Source organism: Cetorhinus maximus, chromosome 18 (genome assembly GCF_964194155.1).
Source record: "Cetorhinus maximus chromosome 18, sCetMax3.hap1.1, whole genome shotgun sequence".
In the NCBI taxonomy this organism is placed as follows: Eukaryota; Metazoa; Chordata; class Chondrichthyes; order Lamniformes; family Cetorhinidae; genus Cetorhinus; species Cetorhinus maximus.
Window position 1 is genome coordinate 29267797 of NC_135896.1, and position 18237 is coordinate 29286033.

The 18237-nt window shown below is 40.7% G+C and overlaps 1 protein-coding gene across 1 annotated transcript in view; it reads left to right on the forward strand.

Moving 5' to 3' along the window:
• The first annotated feature begins 4025 nt into the window (after positions 1-4025).
• The window catches only part of kcnk10b (potassium channel, subfamily K, member 10b), a 38845-nt gene continuing 24633 nt past the window's right edge, over positions 4026-18237 (forward strand). The window contains exons 1-4 of the mRNA XM_078563329.1: positions 4026-5580; positions 7600-7922; positions 11988-12105; positions 17993-18153. Coding sequence (XP_078419455.1) covers positions 5496-5580; positions 7600-7922; positions 11988-12105; positions 17993-18153 — 687 coding nt within the window. The 5' untranslated portion in view covers positions 4026-5495. The remainder of the gene's footprint in view (positions 5581-7599; positions 7923-11987; positions 12106-17992; positions 18154-18237) is intronic.

Consider the following 18237-nt stretch of genomic DNA (forward strand, 5'->3'; position numbering starts at 1 on the left):
TTGTAATGCAGCCATCATCTTATGTAGATGGAAGGATGCCAACAACGGAAAGTGCAGCCAAATCCAGGGTCACAATCTAAGCTGACTCAAGAACGAAGTGGATTAAATTGTCTAGATAAGGATCTCTGCTTTGTTTCAAAATCAGATCAGGCTGTAACTCTGGATTTACATGTCATGGGCAACGTTTTCCACATATGAACTACAGTTCAAGATCCCGCACCTGTTTACCTCAGTGGACAGGAAAATCACAGACATTCAATGAGTAGCAAACCTCAGTCTACTAGTTTAATTTACACAGATTATAAAGTTGTAGTATAATGAGTACTAGACTCTTATAAGTACTGGATCAAAAAATCAGTTTGATAATACATTGATGCACCACCTTCAGTGTAACAAAGCATCTTGATAGATGGGGTTGCTTGACTTTTAAAATATGTCACATTGAAATTAAATGAAGAATTTCATGTACATGGCCAATTTTATCCTAATACATGTATACATTCATGTGAATACTTTGGCCCATAGTCTTTCCATTCAAACACCTACTGTATATTTATACTCATTTAATGTAATACATTAGTTGATTTGACCACAGATGCAAAAATGAACCTCATAGACAAATGGTAGTTTTCAATGGAAATATCTTCACATGGGCCAATTTCACTTGGAGTCCCATCTACATAAATTATTTGCATGAAGGCTTTCACAAGTTTATTGATGACACAAGAATAGAGTTAGGAATTTAAATCAAATACATCGGCTAAACACCAATTTAGAAATAGTAACAGCAGGTTAAACAATTAAGGGCAAGGAAACCTCCTGCTTACTTCCACCTACTGCCTTCCCTCAGCTGATGAATCAGTATTTTATGTTAAACATTTGGAAGAAGCACTGGGAGTATCAAGGGTGTGGAATGTTCTCTGAGTGCGGGAGATCAATGTCCATCACCAATATTAGCTCAGTAGCACTACTGACCAAACTGGCCATGTCCTGAATGACGTAACTCCCAGACAGGGTTTGTGCAGGTGATGAGAGAACCAACATGAGGGAAAAGCCTACTTGACCTCATCTTCACTAATCTATTTGTTGCAGAGGCCACAATGTCAGTATTGGTAGGAGTGACAACCTCACAGTCCTTAAGGAGACAAAGTCCCATCTTCACGCTGAGGACACAATCTACTGTGTTGTGTGGCACTAACACTGTGCTAAATGGAACTGAAGCAAAACAAATCTAGCAGTTTAAAACTGGACATCCATGAGGCACTGTCGACCATCATCAGCAACAGAATTGTATTGCACCCCAATTGTAATCTCAAAGTCTGGCATCTCCCTCAGTCTGACATTACCATCAAGCCAGAAACCAACCTTGGTTCAATGAAGAATATAGGACAGCAAGCCAGCACTAGCACCAGGCATACCTAAAAACGAGGTGCCAATCTGGTAAAGCTACAACACATGACTATATGCATGCTGATAGTGGAAGTAGCATGCTATTGACAGAGCTAAGTGATCCCAAAACCAATGGATCAGGTCAAAGTTCTACAGTCCGACACATCCAGTTGTGAATGGTAAAAACAAAATACTGTGGATGCTGGAAAACTGAAATAAAAACAGAAAATGCTGGAAAAACTCAGCAGGTCCTGCAGCATCTGTGGTGAGAAAGACAGAGTTAACGTTTTGAGTCTGAAGAAGAGTTATACCGACTCAAAATGTTAATTATTTTTCTCTCTCCAAGGTGCTGCCAGACCTGCTGAGTTTTTCCAGTATTTTCTGTTTTTATTTTAGTTACAAATGGTGACGGACACTAAACAACTAATGGGATGAGAAGGCTCCCCAAAAATCATCATTCTCAATAATGGTGGACCCCAGCATGTGAATGCAAATGACAAGGCCGAAGCATTTACAAACACCTTCAGAGGTGCTGAGTGAACGACCCATCTTGATCTCCTCCTGAGGTCCCCACCATCGCAGCTGTGAGTCTTCATCCAATACAATTCACTCCACATGATATCAAGAAACAGCTGAGCACACTGGATATAACAAAGTTTATGGCCCTGACAACAACTGTCTGTAGAACTGAAGGCTTGTGCCCTTCAGGTCAAGCCACATCTCTAACCAAGCTGTTCCAGTAGAGCTCCAATAATGGCATATACCTGACAACATAGAAAATTGCCCAGATACGTCCTATCCACGAAAAGCAAGACAAAGCCTATCTGGCCAATTACCACCCCATCAGTGCACTCTCAATCATCATCAAAGTGGTGGAAGGTGTCATCAACAATCCCATCGAGTGGCACTTACTCACCAATAACCTGCTGTACAATGCTCAATTTGGGATCCAACAGGACCACTCAGCTCCAGATCACATCAAAGCCTTGGTCCAAACACGGACAAAAAAATTTGAATGCCAAAGGTGAAGTGAGAGTCATTGCCCTTGAATTCAAGGCAGTATTTGACTGAATGTAAAATCAAGGATCCCTACCAAAATTGAAGACAATAAGGATGATGAGAGATCTCTCCACTGGCTGTGGTTATACCTAGCACAAAAGAAAATGATTGTTGTTGTTGGAGGCTATCATCTCAGCTTCTGGACATCATTGTAAGAGATCCTCAGGGTAGTGTCCTAGGCCCAACCACCTTTAGCTGCTTCATAAATGGCCTTCCCTCCATCAGAAGGTCAGAAGTGGGGATATTTACTGATTATTGCAGAGCGTTCAGTTCCATTTGCAACTCAGATAATGCAATGGTCAATGCCCACATGCTGCAAGACCTGGGAAATATTCAGGTTTGGATTGATGTGGCATGTAATATTCACGCCAAATACGTACCTGGCAATGACTATCTTCAACAAGAGTACCCAACCACTTTCCCTTGAAATTCAATGACATTACCATCATTGACTCCCCCACCATCAACATCCTGGGGGTCACCATTGACAAGAAAATTAACTTATCTAGCCACATAAATAATGTGGCTACTTGACCAGGTCAGAAGCTGGGTATTCAGTGGTGATGAACTGACCACGTGACTCTCCAAAACCATTCTACCATCGACATGGCACTGGTCAGGCATGTGATGGAATACTCCCCACTTGCCTGGATGAGTGCTGCTCTAACAACATGCAAGAAGTTTGGCACCATCCAGGACAAAGCAGCTTGCTTGATTGGCACCCCATCCACTACCTTAAATGTTCACTCCCTTCATCACCGGCACATAGTGACTGCAGTGTGTAATATCTAGCAGGTTCCAGCAACTCACCAAGGCTTCTTTGACAGCACCCCCCAAACCCATAGTCACTACCATCTAGAAGAACAAGGGCAGCCAGATGCATGAAACACCACCACCTGCAAATTCCCCTGAAGTCTCATGTCATCTGACTTGAAAATAAATCATCATTCCTTCATCGTTGCTGGGTCAACATCCTAGAATTCCCTACCTAACAACACTGTGGATACACCCACACCACAGGAACTATAGCAATTCAAGAAGGTGACTCACTATCACCTTCTCAAGGGTCAATTGGGGATGAACAACAAATGTTGGGTTGGCCAGCAATGCTCACTTCCCATAAATGAATATCAAAAAAATGGCATAGCAGATGAATGGCTGGTGTTTGGTAGATATTTAGCGCAATGGAATGCATTTGGGTTTGACTAATTCCTGTCATAGTCTACAATGCAGGAATAGCCGCTAAATCTAGTGGGGCCCAGAGATACCTGTTGGTTATGGTGGATTAAAAAAAAATGAAGGCCCACATGCTGTATCAAGACCACTAGAACAGCAAAATGTGTTTCAAAGTGTATTGCTAGAACATTACAGGATGAAATTACAGTTACCAAAGTTGCACAAGATATTGACAACAATCACTTTTAAGGTCCTGTGATGAGCTTTCGGATATGATGTTGGTTGATTGATTTCGGATTGACGAGAAAATCATGGGAAAGGGTTGCTGCAGCTTTGTCAATTATAGCAGGTGCATAGAAAACAAGGGACGAGGGAACTTTGGGAAAAACACTGCAGAAATCCTCGCGTAACCACTTGCGAACTATACCCCCACAAGGTTGTAGCCGCGTTCCCAAGATAAGTATTGTTGATTTTGTTTCGACTCCACGCGGATTGTATTTACGCTATTGTACATATAGTAATCTCATCCTGTGATGTCCAGCATTGACAATTTAGGAAAGATTGCGTTTGTTGATACCTCTTAGAAAGAGTTAAACGAACCGGTTTCCCCTCCCAAATTTTTTTTTAACTTTCTGTTGTCAACGTGCCAGCAAAACGCCGCCCTCCCTTTTGTTCTCGTTGTTTCCCTTGAAGAGCCGATGGCTCAATCGGTGTGAGTTGTGTTTGCAGATGAAAGCGCCGCCCGGCGAAGCCGTAGTCATTAACATTCGGCACAGGTTCAGGAACACCGGTTGCGGCACAATTGCGATTCAGTAATGTTAAAAACAATCACCAGTTGAACTTCTATGAGACACCGATAATGATTTGGTACATTTCCCCGCTGCCTTATCCCTTTTATTCGCTTGTACCATAGGCCACGCCTGGATGTAGGCGCATGGGATGTTTGTGAACATATGCGTTCGTACATGTACCTTAACGAATACGTATAAAACAGATCCCACAGTATGTAATCATATTTTGGACCCAATTTATAAAAGCAATGCATTACAATATTCAGATGTGCTTATGAAATAAAAACTTTTAAAGTATATGTTATTCGGAGATTTACTATGCACGATGCGATGCACATAAATTATATGTGGTCTGATGTAGCAAACTGTTGTGTGTGTGATGTCAGCATCTGCAATTGGTAAATGGTGGAATGTTACAACAAGCTCGTACGGAGACAAATGCATACATGGACTATAGGTCCAAAGTGATGTTTATGCATCCATTCTGCAAATGGATACGATCACCCACATACACATTTCAACCGTTACCGAAGCAATAGTGTAAACAATCGCTTCCCTGGAGAGAATCCCTTCCAATCCGCCTGATGTTAACCGTCTTTTCCCTCTTTGTGTAGGGAATGTTTGATGAGGTGGCTGCCGCCTGCCGCAGGACACTGCCATGTGCCGACAAACCGAGGGTGTCTCCGACTCACAACTCCACCTAACAACACGACACAGCCACACACAGCCTCCATCTCCAGCCAGAAAACAGTGAGTTCAACCACTCTAGCCACTCCGGAAGCGAGATCTGCTATTTTCTCCATGGACAATATACTTTTGTTTTAATTGCCACATGCAAGACAGCCGCCTGCAATTCCTTCTGCACTCTGCAGTGTGAGATCATTCATGCACGAATCGTTTCTGATGTTGCTGAGCCTCAGCTCGCTTTATGAATTTGGCGTTAATATTTTTTTTAAAATCTCATTTTCTTTATTTTCTCGACTGGCTTGGAATAAAACACGTAGACATAAAATGTTGACTCCAAAGGATGGCCGCTCATCTTAAGTCCGCGGATTCAGAGTAACTGACTGCATTTTGCGAATGCAAGGAAAGGAAAGGTTTTGGCGATCTAAGATGAAATTTCCAATAGAATCATCAAGAAAACACACTAGTTGTGACCCTCCAGGTTCGTAGCTGTACTGCAGTAAAAAATTGTTTGTGTGCGTGTGTTTGCGCTGTTAGTATTTTTGTTCCACGAATTGAACGGTATTTGCCCACGGGGTTGATATTCTTAGCATATCATTTAAGATATATATGCATAAACAAAACGATGGTCAATTGTGTGAGCGAGTAACTGTTGTCCTTCAGTGGGCAAACCTTTTCCTGGTTTCACTAACATTTACTGGAGAGAATTCATTTTAATGGGGTTCCCACTCCAGGTCCTGGCAATACCATTTTGAAACGATTCATTCTCTGCTGCGCTATTAACTGAGCAGTTATCACCGGGGTATCGGACCGAACGGCTTTAGAAGGGTTAATTTGAATATGTAAATCTTTATCCATTCCAAAATGCATGGTGGGAATATCATTTATTTCACTCGCTTTCTTTTTATTTCTTTACCTTTTTTAAATAATCGATCGTTTCCATTACTCGAGCAGCTGTGTGTGTGTGTGTGTGGTGGGGCTGCCTGGTGGTTTTTTTTGCTTTATTGCAAGGACCGGGTCACTCCAGCGAGCACACAGCTGAGCAAAAACCCGCAGTCTGGTGCGGGAGAAAGCAACAAAAAAAAGCTTCACTGGGCAGATTATTGCTAAATAGATCTTTTTCTGAGACTCTACTGTATTTCATTGACATGTTAAAATGGGAAATTAATATGCTTACACCTCTTCAGCTTTTAACCGGCTCCCCCATTCGCCATCCCTATTGCTGCTGCCTTGTCATATTCCCGCTGAGATGTTTGGTGAAAATGGTTCTTTCATCGCAGCACCCAGAGCACACATTGCACAACAATTTCAAAACATTCAACAGTAACGCTCCCCCGATGGAAAATTGAAGTCCATTGACCGCTGAACGTGAGGAGGGGCACTGTTTAACCTAGAAACTGCTTTACATTTCGGCTCCACAGTGAATGACATCATTCCAAGTAGCTTTTAATTTCTCGTAACAGACCCGAACTCTTCATCATATTCTCAACGGCTTTAGAAACCGTGTGCACACACCCAAACCGACTTTTTGGATTAAGCTGCTCCCCTGACGGGTTGGGCGATGCGTTGTTACACATGCTTGGTGCCAGGCTACATTTATTGGTCACACCAACAACTACGAGTGGAGTGTTGCCTAGGAGCTGTCGTTTCGTTGCATGCAGAATGAATTAGATGCAAAGCGACCCTTTCCCGGCAACCCTACTCAAGATGTCAGTTTCTGCTCATACATTTAACGATTCTAAGCCACTGCTGCTGGCTCTGATCACCCTCACAGAATGACACCAATTACCCTTAAAACAATACCGAATAGATGTAGCCTTATATATTGGAATAGATTTGAATCCGACCGAAATAGACGCATGGTATCAGTTAATACATATTTGTCATAGTTAGTTGAAGTTAGTGTATGTTAATCAACATTATTTTAGCCGAGAATATATAGGTGGGGGTCGGGGACGAATTAAACTTTTAAATTTCACAGTAAAGAAGCATTCTCGCCTCAATGTCTGAATTCTGTACACATAGTTGAACGGTTCTATTTACCCCACATGCTGAATGGAGACTGACCCAATGCCCAGAGTTTACTCACGTACTCTGACACGGCTACAAGTAACTTTTTTTTAAATATGAGAAACAGCACGAGGGAGCGCTGCTGGCATTCACCCCTCCCCACACACCCCACCCCCATTGAAAACGATGAAAATACCACTCCGGCAACAGGAACACTTGGGCATGACATGAGCGCACCGGGCAGACTTGGAGAGGCTGACTTACACACAATTTAAACAGAGGGCGTTTCACTCATCTGCACACCTCCTGGAAACATGTGATCACAAGGTCAGACTCGGAAGGAAAATTATGAAGTTAGTATGTATCCTTAACTTGATATCAGATTGACAGTTAACGCTGCAAATGCTCGCTCTTGGCGCACAGACCTATAGTTCATTTCCCCCCTCCCCGTCCTGGGGTCGGAGTCATTCTTCATTTATTTTTGTTTCAGTCGCTGTTCAATCCACGGTGCAAGCCTGTGACCCGAAGACCAACGGGCACTACCCGGTGTCCAGGCTGTCCATATCCTCCAGGACCACAGTGATAGCCAGCATGGACAGTGGCCCCCACACATCTCCCACAGTCATGAAGTGGAAGACGGTGCTGGCTATCTTCGTGGTGGTCGTGGTTTACCTGGTGATCGGAGGTACGGTCTTCAGAGCTCTGGAGAAACCTTTCGAAAGCAAGCAGAAGACTAAGATCACGACGGAGAAATCCAATTTTCTTCGAAATCACCCCTGTGTGAACCCCGGAGAACTTGACGCGCTTATTGAGGTAAGAAAATGAATTCACAAGCGTGTGCTCAGGTTCAGCTGCATACATCTCTCATGTGAAAGTGATTGGATAAATAAATACATGCACTGTGTCGATCAGCCCGAACTCTACCCACCAAAGGAAGTGTTTGAAGAGTAAGAGCTTGTTCGGTTTTGGTGAAGGGACGCAGTTTGTTTTTTAAGAGGGAGACGGATTTCTTGTCCAGATTAATAAAGCTCAGTCCTTATTGGCAGGCCATTTCGAGTTGCTTTTTACCCATAAGATCACCTTTATCCACAACTAACCATCAACAGGTTCTTAATCGCCAGGGAAGAGTGTCAAATTGTTTCCTGTTACAATAAACCTTTTTCAGATAAATACCTTTATTTTATTACTTAAACATCTCAGTCGTCTTAAAGGTTGCACGATGTTTATGGTTAAAACTAAGTAAGTTCATGTTATTCGTACGGTCGAAAGGTAATATTTGAACAACATGTCGGCTGCAACTAATAACTCGCGTACATTTCCAGGAGACCGTGGTATTTCAAACACAAGTACACTAATTTCACTTTAGATTTCGACAATAATTTAATACATCACCATAACATACGCCGATAATTCCCTAGTCTTCAATCAGCCCGTAGACAATGGCATTACCCAAACATTGAAGTGTGCAATGTATTGGGCATTGACTTAGAATCATCCATTTCACCAGTCAGATTGTGCTACGTAGGATACAGGAAACAAAACAATGAACACATGCTAAATCGTGCCAATTATTTTTTTTAAAGAGCCAGCAACTGAACATAATATATCACATTTAAACCTAGATTAATACACACCTGTGCGTTATCTTTTGTCCTGAATACAGAGAAAGATTTGCAATTAAATACCCCTTTCACCACCTCAGAATGTTTCAAAGTGCTTTCCAACCCAGTTAAGGGCTTTTGAAGTGTAACCACTGCTATAAGGTAGGAAATACAGCAGCCATTTGCACACAGCAAGGCCCCACAGAAAACCAGAAGATAGTGGTCAGATAATCTGTTTTATTTAGTGATGTTGGGTTGAGAGATCATTACTGGTCAGGAATAAATTTTGGCAGCTGTTCTTCATGTTGTGTCATGGGATCTGTTATGTAGTGAAAGTGGGCCATTTCAAACAAAAAATATGAAACTGACACCTTGGGATTGTACAGAATCACAATTCTTGAAGAATAGCTCATGAAATAAAGTTGAAAGTTTTACCAGAATTAGTTCTAAAAAAGGCAACTGATTGATACAAAGGAAGCTATTGTAAGATTTGTAACAATTTTTGAGGCATGTTTTTCCATAACTTTGTTACAATTGATTTTGCCAGTTGAACGCATATCAAGATATGATTATCTGATGAAAGGTCATCAACCTGAAATGTTAACTCTACCTTCCCCACCGCGTGGATGCTGCCTGACCCAAGTGTTTCCATAATTTTCTGTTTTTAATATATATACGTTTTAGGATGATCTGAAATATTCAAACCAAAAGTGTCCAAACTTTTTTTAAGCGGACTACTTAACTATGTACCACTTAAATCATTAGTTCTCACAATAACAGATTGTGCTATGTAGGATACAGGAAACAAAACAATGTATAAAATACCAAATAAATAAAAACACTTCTTCATTAACTCAGGCAAGAGTTAAAAATGCATAAAAATACTTCCTTCCAAACTATGTTACAAACTAACTTTAAATTTAATACTGCAGTTTCAACTTCTTGCTGGTTTCTGGAATGGCCAGCAGGAGAGTAACTAAAACAACAGCGACAACTTATATACAGCCTTTAACATAATAAAATGTCTCAAGGTGCTTCACAGGAGCATTAGAAATTACACCAAGCCACGTAAGGCGATAGGTCATATGACCAAATGATTGGTCAAAGAGGTGGGCTTTAAATAGTGTGTTAAAGAAGGAAAGCAAGTAGACAGGTGTAGGGATGGTAATTCAGAGCTTGGGGCCTAGGCAACTTCAGGCACAGCTACTAATGGTGGAGTGATTAAAATTGGGGATACACAAGAACCCAGAATTAGATGAGTGTAGAGACCTTGGAGAGTTGTGAGGCTGAAAGAAATTACAAAGAAAGGGAGGGGCAAGACTATGGAGGGGGTTTGAGAGCAATGATGAGAATTATAAAATCAAAATGTTTCTTCACTGGGAACCAGTGTAGGTCCGAAAGCACTGGGATGATAGGTGAATGGGACTTGGTGCGAGTTAAGACACAACAACAGTGTTTTGAATAATTTCAAGTTTTCGGAGGTTGGAATGTGGGAGACGAGTGTTATGATTCCCATAGAGACAGTTAATGTTGAAAGGGAAATTCAAACACCCAGTGATTAATTAAAATAAATTATGCCACAAGATTTCATGCTTTTAAACAAAAACAAATTTTACTGCATATAAAAAAAGCAAAGCAAGCACTACTAACTTAACACCACAGTTTGTTAAGACCTAGAATATATTAAATCCTCCTTTTGGAATTCAAACTAAGTATGCTACAGCTTTCTGGAATTCACTTTAATTTCTCCTCAGTATTCCAGCTATTCTCTGGGGTATGAAATTTCATGGGGATCTTTCCATTAGCTTTTGGCTAAGCAATGCTCCAACTTTTGTTCAAAACCTCACAACTGTGGATTTCTCAGTTCAAGCTAAGGCTTTGCTGCATTCGCTAAGATAACTGCTAGTTTTCACTATGAAGGTTACTGTACATTTATTCTTCTAACTCCAAGCTAAGCAAAATTCCAGTCTCTTTTCCCTATGAGCTTTATCCCCAAACTGAATTTGATCTCCCATTCACATTCTGCACAATGAATGATAATGTTAGCATTATTTCTGTTTAAGGTGCAGGCCTGGCTAACACACCCTTTTTTTTCCCTCGGCTCAGTAAGCTGTAACAGTATCTGTCTGTTCCCAAACTGAACTGTCGACTGCCTGCTTCTGTGAGCAAACACATACAGATTAACCACATACAGAAGGGCAGTTCCCTACAATTTATCTCCACGGCAGTGTGGCATACCAGGGATGTTCCAAACAGTAATTTACATTAATTAACTATTAGATTCAAAACCTTTGATTCTGAGACCCACATGCATAATTTAAATTTCTAATTAAGTCAGGGAATTCTCCTTAGAATTAGTGGTTCCACCAAGAAACGTTTACAAAAGTGCTTTTAGCTTCTTTTCATCTGGGAGCTACATAAATATTCTAAATCTTTTATTGAAGTAACTGTAGACCTCCTGGTTCTATCACAAGCATACAATTGGATCATTCATTGTTTAAGTTTCTCACTTCCAATTCTGACCTCATTAAATAACACACTGAACTGTAATTACCCATGATCTGTTACCAGTTCCTCAACCAAGTTTTCCATTTAACTTACATTTAACCCTTTAATCTCCAACCTCAAAATTATATTCTTAAAATTCAAAGTTATACCTCTAACAACAAATGAATTTGGAATCAGATATTCACAACACCACCAAAAGTGCATTGGAATAGTCAAGTCTAGAGGTAATGGAGGTATGAATGAAGGTTACAACAGCAGATGAGGCAGGGGCAAGTTGGGCGATGTTAGGGAGATGTAAATAGGCAGTCTTAGTAATGACACAAATGAGCGGTTGGAAGCTCATCTTGGGGTTGAATGTGGCACCAAGGTTGTAAACGGACTGGCTTAATCTAAGACTGTTGCCAGGGAAAGGGATGGAGTCAATAGTTAGGGAACAGAGTTTGGAGTGGGGTCTAAAAGCAATGGCTTCAGTCTTTCCAATATTTAATTGGAGGAAATTTCTGCTCATCCAGTACTGGATGTCTGATAAGCAGTCTGATAATTTAACAATGGTGGTGGTGAGGTAGAGCTGCGTGTCATCAGCATACACGTGAAAACTAACAGTGTGCTTAGGCTTTGTGGGCCATGTGCTATATATAGCTTACATATAGTATTTTGAACACCTCTGTAAAGCTATTAATCTGTGCTCTCACAAGCAAATGGTTCTATTGCTCTTGTTGTGGACTTTTTAAAAAGTACAATTTATTAATGTACAATTGTTTCTTTCCAGCATGCAATTGAGGCTCTTGGCGCTGGAGTGAATCCTGTAGATAATTCAGCTAACAATACAAGTAACTGGGAACTTGGTAGTGCCTTTTTCTTCGCTGGGACTGTGATAACCACAATAGGTAATTTAAAAAAAATATTATTACCAATACTAATATTATATGTGAAAACAGTTTCACTACAATGTAAAGCAGTCCAGAATATCTGTGTGAAGTCTTCCCCTTTTATCTTTTACAATCCTCTTCTCTTCTTACATAAACTAGGTACATACCTTACCAGTGCTGTAACTAGGAATACAAATTTGTATGAGCCCTAACTTATAGTGGACAGGCATTGGCTGAGGTCTGCTGATCCCTCTTCTAGTGTGTATTCGCTTTATCCCCTTTTTTGAATATTATCTACTGAATGCACAATTGGAGTAGGTATGATTCAAAATGAAAAAAAGGAGTTTTAAAAAATTATCATCTGGTGTTGAAGTCTGAATTAAAGTTGAAGTGTGTTTGTGAACCACAAAATATGTTGAATGCAACAGGAATGAAAACACTCTGCTGTTAACTGTTTCCATATACATTACACAAAAAACTTAGCCCTGATGCTATTTTTTTCTCCTTCTTCCTATTATTCCATTCTTAAAGTTTGTTTCCATTCCTGAATTTGCTACCAATTTGGGGGAAACACACGATGCAACAATAACAAGCCATCCTTCCTTCACATTGATTACATTGCTCCTGTTCGTGCCTCGGAGCCTAGCTAGTGGAGCAACCATCTTGGCTCTGCCCTCCCCATTGAGGTTTCTTGTTGGCCACTTGATCTGATCTTCTTCTGTTCTCTGCCTGAAGGCAGGTCTGACCCACAGCGCCACGACCTCCACTTTGGGCAAAAAGGTAAGGAGGCTAATCCACCCCAGCCAGAACAGGTAGCAAACATGCTATTGGCGTCATCTTAAAAAATTTCTTTCTTGGGGTGTGGGCGTCGATAGCAAGGCCATCATTTGAAAGTGGCTTGCTAGGCCATTTCAGTGGGCAGTTAGGAGTTAACCACATTGCTGTGGATTTGGAGTCACATGTAGGCTAGACCAGGTAAGGGTGATGAGTTAATGGTCACCATTACTGAGACTAGCTTTCCATTCCAGATTTTATTAATTGAACTTAAATTCTACCAGCTACCGTGGTGGGATTTGAACCCATGTCCCTAGAGCATTAGTCTGGGCCTCTGGATTAATGGTCCGGTGACATTATCACTGTATCACTGTCTCCCCACCATATGATCCACATCCAACTGACCCCCAAAAGGGGTCCAAGCTGCTGTTGCAACGTACACGTCATAGCCTGGAGCTATAAATAGTAATGGTAGATATTCCAATTTTCATTCCATCACATGAATGACCAGGAATCTCTCCTACTTTTAGGACCTGTCATTGGTGTATATTGGAAAGATTTACTCAAGTTGATAATTGATACTCAAGTTGATACTCAACCAGTTTGACTGCATATAAACACACCTTCTTTAGGCATCAAGTTCTGGGGTGGGACTTAAACCTAGAGCTTCTGGCTCAGAGTCAGGGATATTACCCACTGTGCCACAAGACCTCCTATGCTTTAATATAATAGCCAAGAGCAATCCATTCCTGAATGATGCTCATGTGTTTAATGAACCTGGAGCATCTCATTAAGGATAAAAAGTGTTGGGTGAATCTGAAGGGAGTATAAGGAAAGACTTACATTTATAAAGCACCTTCCACAACAACAGGAGCCCCCAAGTACTTTACAGCCAATGAAATACTTTTGAAATATAGCCACTGTTATAATGTAGAAACGGTGACAGCTAATTTACACACATCAAAAACCCACAAACAGAATTATGATAGGGATCGGCTAATCTGTTGGTTGAGGGATGAAAGGGACTTTTTGACTGTATTGTAATTAGGAGTGCCTAGTTGATGGGCTGTGCAAAAAACAGGATAAAAATGCCACCTTGTGAAAAAACATACACATGCCTTACACCCAGCAACATTCCCATCTCCTCTTCATCAAGATAAATTCAACACTTGTCAAAAAGCAGTCATGCAGATTGAGACACCAGCAAGAATAATGACTGTTACTGTTGGTGCCTGCTGGCATAATTGTGATATGAATGGTGTAAAATAAGTGAGGCTATTCAGTATTAGTTACAGTGATGGTGGAGAATGATATAGATTATACCACAATCAGAAACTCTTCCTCTTCCTGCTTTTCTCCCTCTCGCCCATCAAAAGTTTCTCACTTTTCATGCACGTCACCTTCCTCAGGTCTTGTACTTACAAAACAAACAAAAAGAAACAAACACATAGCAGGCATTGGCTAATGGTGATCTGTGCATCAGATCCCAGCTGCCAGACATCTCCAGCCTCATGCTCTCCTCTTTTTCTTCCCCGTCCTTCACACTCAGTGCACCACTGGTTGCTTCACCAACAAGTCCACATCACATTCACAAGTTGTCTGAGGGTTGGCTCAGCATGACTGGACGTTCATTCTTTTTGCTGGCTTTTTAAAAATTTCAAATTGGAACTTGGCTGCCTTTGCTCTTGTTTACTTGGAGCGGAAAACTCCTGACATCACTCACAAAGTGGCTCACAGCTAAAGAGTTACTGGAGATTTTTTCCCCTTTTTTCATCTCCCACTACAATGATGGGAGAAAATCTTGCAACATCATCAGTGCAGTTCATTTCCCCACCCAGACTTTCTCATCCTCCCCACTTCCTCACACACAGGTTTTTTTTGGTTGACTGGAGGGAACTGGGATGCTAAATGCACCAATGTATGAGATCCAGTTGAGAATCACTTGACTTTGCTGCATTTCCAGCGCAGTATTCACACGGGCTTAGATTTGGGTGGGCCTGGTGCGAATTGGGTGGGCCATCTAGAACCCTGAGCTTTATTGCAATATCTTTCAATAAAGGGAGAACAGATTTTAAGATAAGTCCTTTTGAGAAAAAGCACTAGTTGCAAACGTTGGCTTTCCAAAATTATCCATGTTTCCTTCAGCAATTTTAGCCCTGTGGTCTGGAACCTTTTTAACTAAACCACACCATCTTTCTACCACTTTCTTTCTTGAGAAACCTCCTCAAAACCCGTCTCTAATTATGCCTTCACTCATCTTTTATTGCTCGGTGGCTGTTTCTTTTCTGTGAAGTTATTTTGGATGCTCATTACATTAAAGGCACTATAAAAATAGAAGCTGTTGCATATGTTGGAAGAAAACTACACCATCCTGGTCTGCTGCACTCCCATCATGGGTGGAACTTTACAAACACCCTGGGTGCGGGCTGGCAGGCTGGCAGGCTGCTAATTTGGGTGCTATGGTGGCAGTCACATTCCCATTGCTTAACTGCTTCTGCTGTTATTTTACCAGTGGTGGATCTGTTGCAGACCGCCTGCCCACCCTTGGGCCAATTGAGACCCTAAGTAGCTAATTAATGGCCACTTCAGGACCTCTTCCTGCTGTTATTTTACTAGCAGCAGCAGGAGGCATCCATGCTACATGAGTAGGCTGCCAGGCACTCTTGGTGGTGCTGCTGGGACTAGAGAGCTGCCGGACATCTGATTGGCTAGCTGCTCTCGGAGGCGGGATGTCCTCCTGGGGGAGGGTGTAAGTCTCACCCTGAGCCAAATAGCAGCATGACAGCTGTAAAATCAGCTCAAGACCACCTGGCCAAGTGGAGATGGGCACACCCCTGACTTAGAAGCTGGAGGGATGGGCCCAATACCTCCACATAAACTTCAACTTCACTCTACAGGTCAGATAAATGTTTTGGTTTGTAATCAGCATTTGTGAATTAGTGTTGTAAAAGAGAATGCATTTATAATCTGAAATGACAACCCTACCCTTCAATCTTTTAAAGACCCAATGTGAAACATAAGGACCTACAGTGTACAACCAAATCTTTGAAAATGTTTTTCATAACATTATGTAAAGATTCATTTTGAATTCAATGTGTATCAATTAAAGATTCCATACTTTGCTGTAACTATTATAAGTGGATAGAAGAAATGAATAAGCATGCTCTTTGTTTTTATCTTCTTAGTTAACAAGTAAATCAACTATTGCTGAATTCTGCAATTATTGTTTAAAATCATTTTAGAGGTAAAATACATTTGATGACAATTGTGCGGGATGTTCCGTAACAATGTATAGAGAGATGGAATGTGGTATGTTCTGCAAATTTGTAGCGTGATTGGTATCTAGAAATGAGAAGAATGCTGTTCTTCTAGCAAGATCACAAACTGGTCTTACAATAAGGGTCCAAAACAAAAACAGAAACAGAAATACCTGGAAAAACTCAGCAGGTCTGGCAGCATTGGCGGAGAAGAGCACAGTTGACGTTTCGAGTCCTCATGACCCTTCAACGGAACTAAGTAAAAATAGGAAAGGGGTGAAAATTCATTTTCATTTTTCATTTCATTTTTCACCTCTTTCCTATTTTTACTTAGTTCTGTTGAAGGGTCATGAGGACTCGAAACGTCAACTGTGCTCTTCTCCGCCGATGCTGCCAGACCTGCTGAGTTTTTCCAGGTATTTCTGTTTCTGTCTTTGTTTTGGATTTCCAGCATCCGCAGTTCTTTGCTTTTATCCCACAATAAGGGTCTCTAGGTGACTAAAATGTTAGTTTTTTCAGCAGTGTGGTGTATTAGTGTATGGTACCATTGTGTTAACAGGTAAGGAATTCTGAAATCCCATACCTTGCGTAGAGACAAGGGGAGTGCACTTAATTTTCAAAAGGCTTTTCTCAAAGTACTAATCAAAAGAGAAATACATTCAAAGTGGGGAGCTGCACTTACCAAAATCCATCAGTATCTGAAAAAAAGAGGTGAAGATCCTTCATTAATACGGTTCTGATGAAGATTTTACACTTGGAAGGTAGGATATTTTGGAAAACCCCGCCACCAAAAAGGCCGGCAGGGTATACACCCCTGTCCCATGGCCATGCAACATTCTGTGGAGTGTTAATTGGCTGTAGGCAGGCCTTCCATCCCCATTTGGAGAGGAAGTCTCAGCTCATTGGCCAGCAGCTCTCTGGGCCCAGCAGCATTAGGAAATGAAAAACAGGATTAGGCCACTCAGCCCCTCAAACTTGTTTTGTGCTACAGAGGAAAAACAATTTTATAATTAAGCAAATTTTAATTTACAAATTAAATTCAATGATAATTCATCAACAATCTACTATAATAGTAGAACCCTTACTCAAAGTTCCATTGAGATGTGCCTTGGTAATTAGCTAAACATAGTTACTTTGTGCATGTAGATTAGGTCCAATTAGCATAATATTGAGCTGTTATCTATAATGGCATAACATTTACAACCTTCATGTACTATAAACAAAGTATGCACAATTAATAACATGGAGAGGTAATGCTGATACCATTCATTTCTCATGCTTATTTTTTCCCTAATATGCAGGCAAAGTAAAAACTACAGAACAAAAATAGATTTATTGACACTATATTTCAATCCATCATCTCTGAACTGTTTCTTCTGGGACATCACTGATTTTATCGGTTGAACATTTCTGTTGGGTACACAGGACATTCAGATTTCAAAATAAGGTATCAAAGCTTCAGAACCTAAACAGAGAAACTGAATATCAATTTTGGATTGCCTTGGTTTCTAAACAGGTCTCTAATCATGGATTCTCAGATAAAACATTATATGCATTTCTTGCATTGCTGTAGTACACTGAACTAATCTACCTTTTTAGCACTGGACGAACTATATAATGGAGAAAAAAAAAATTGTTTCTCAAGTAAGGATTAATCACCTAGGAATAAAAGACAGAGTAATAATTTAATTGTGCAGGTTTATAGCTCACTGATTGAACCCCAGTTGCCACTTCTATGCTATACCTTTTATGCCTATCTCCGAACTGTTTGATGATCTCGTGTATTAATTCCTGACAACTATCCATTAAGTAGCAGGAGATCAGCATGTCTTTATTGTTATATCCCAAAAATATGTTCTTATTTATTTTAATAGGTTATGGGAATATTGCACCCAGTACTGAAGGAGGGAAAATATTCTGCATCTTATATGCATTGTTTGGAATTCCTCTCTTCGGCTTTCTGTTAGCAGGGATTGGGGATCAATTGGGCACAATCTTTGGTAAAAGTATTGCAAGAGTGGAGAAAGTATTCAGAGTAAGTTGACAGATATTCATTATTTTATTATGTAATTTTATGCGCCATGAATTCTTTGGACTACAAATTGTTCATTCCCAGAAG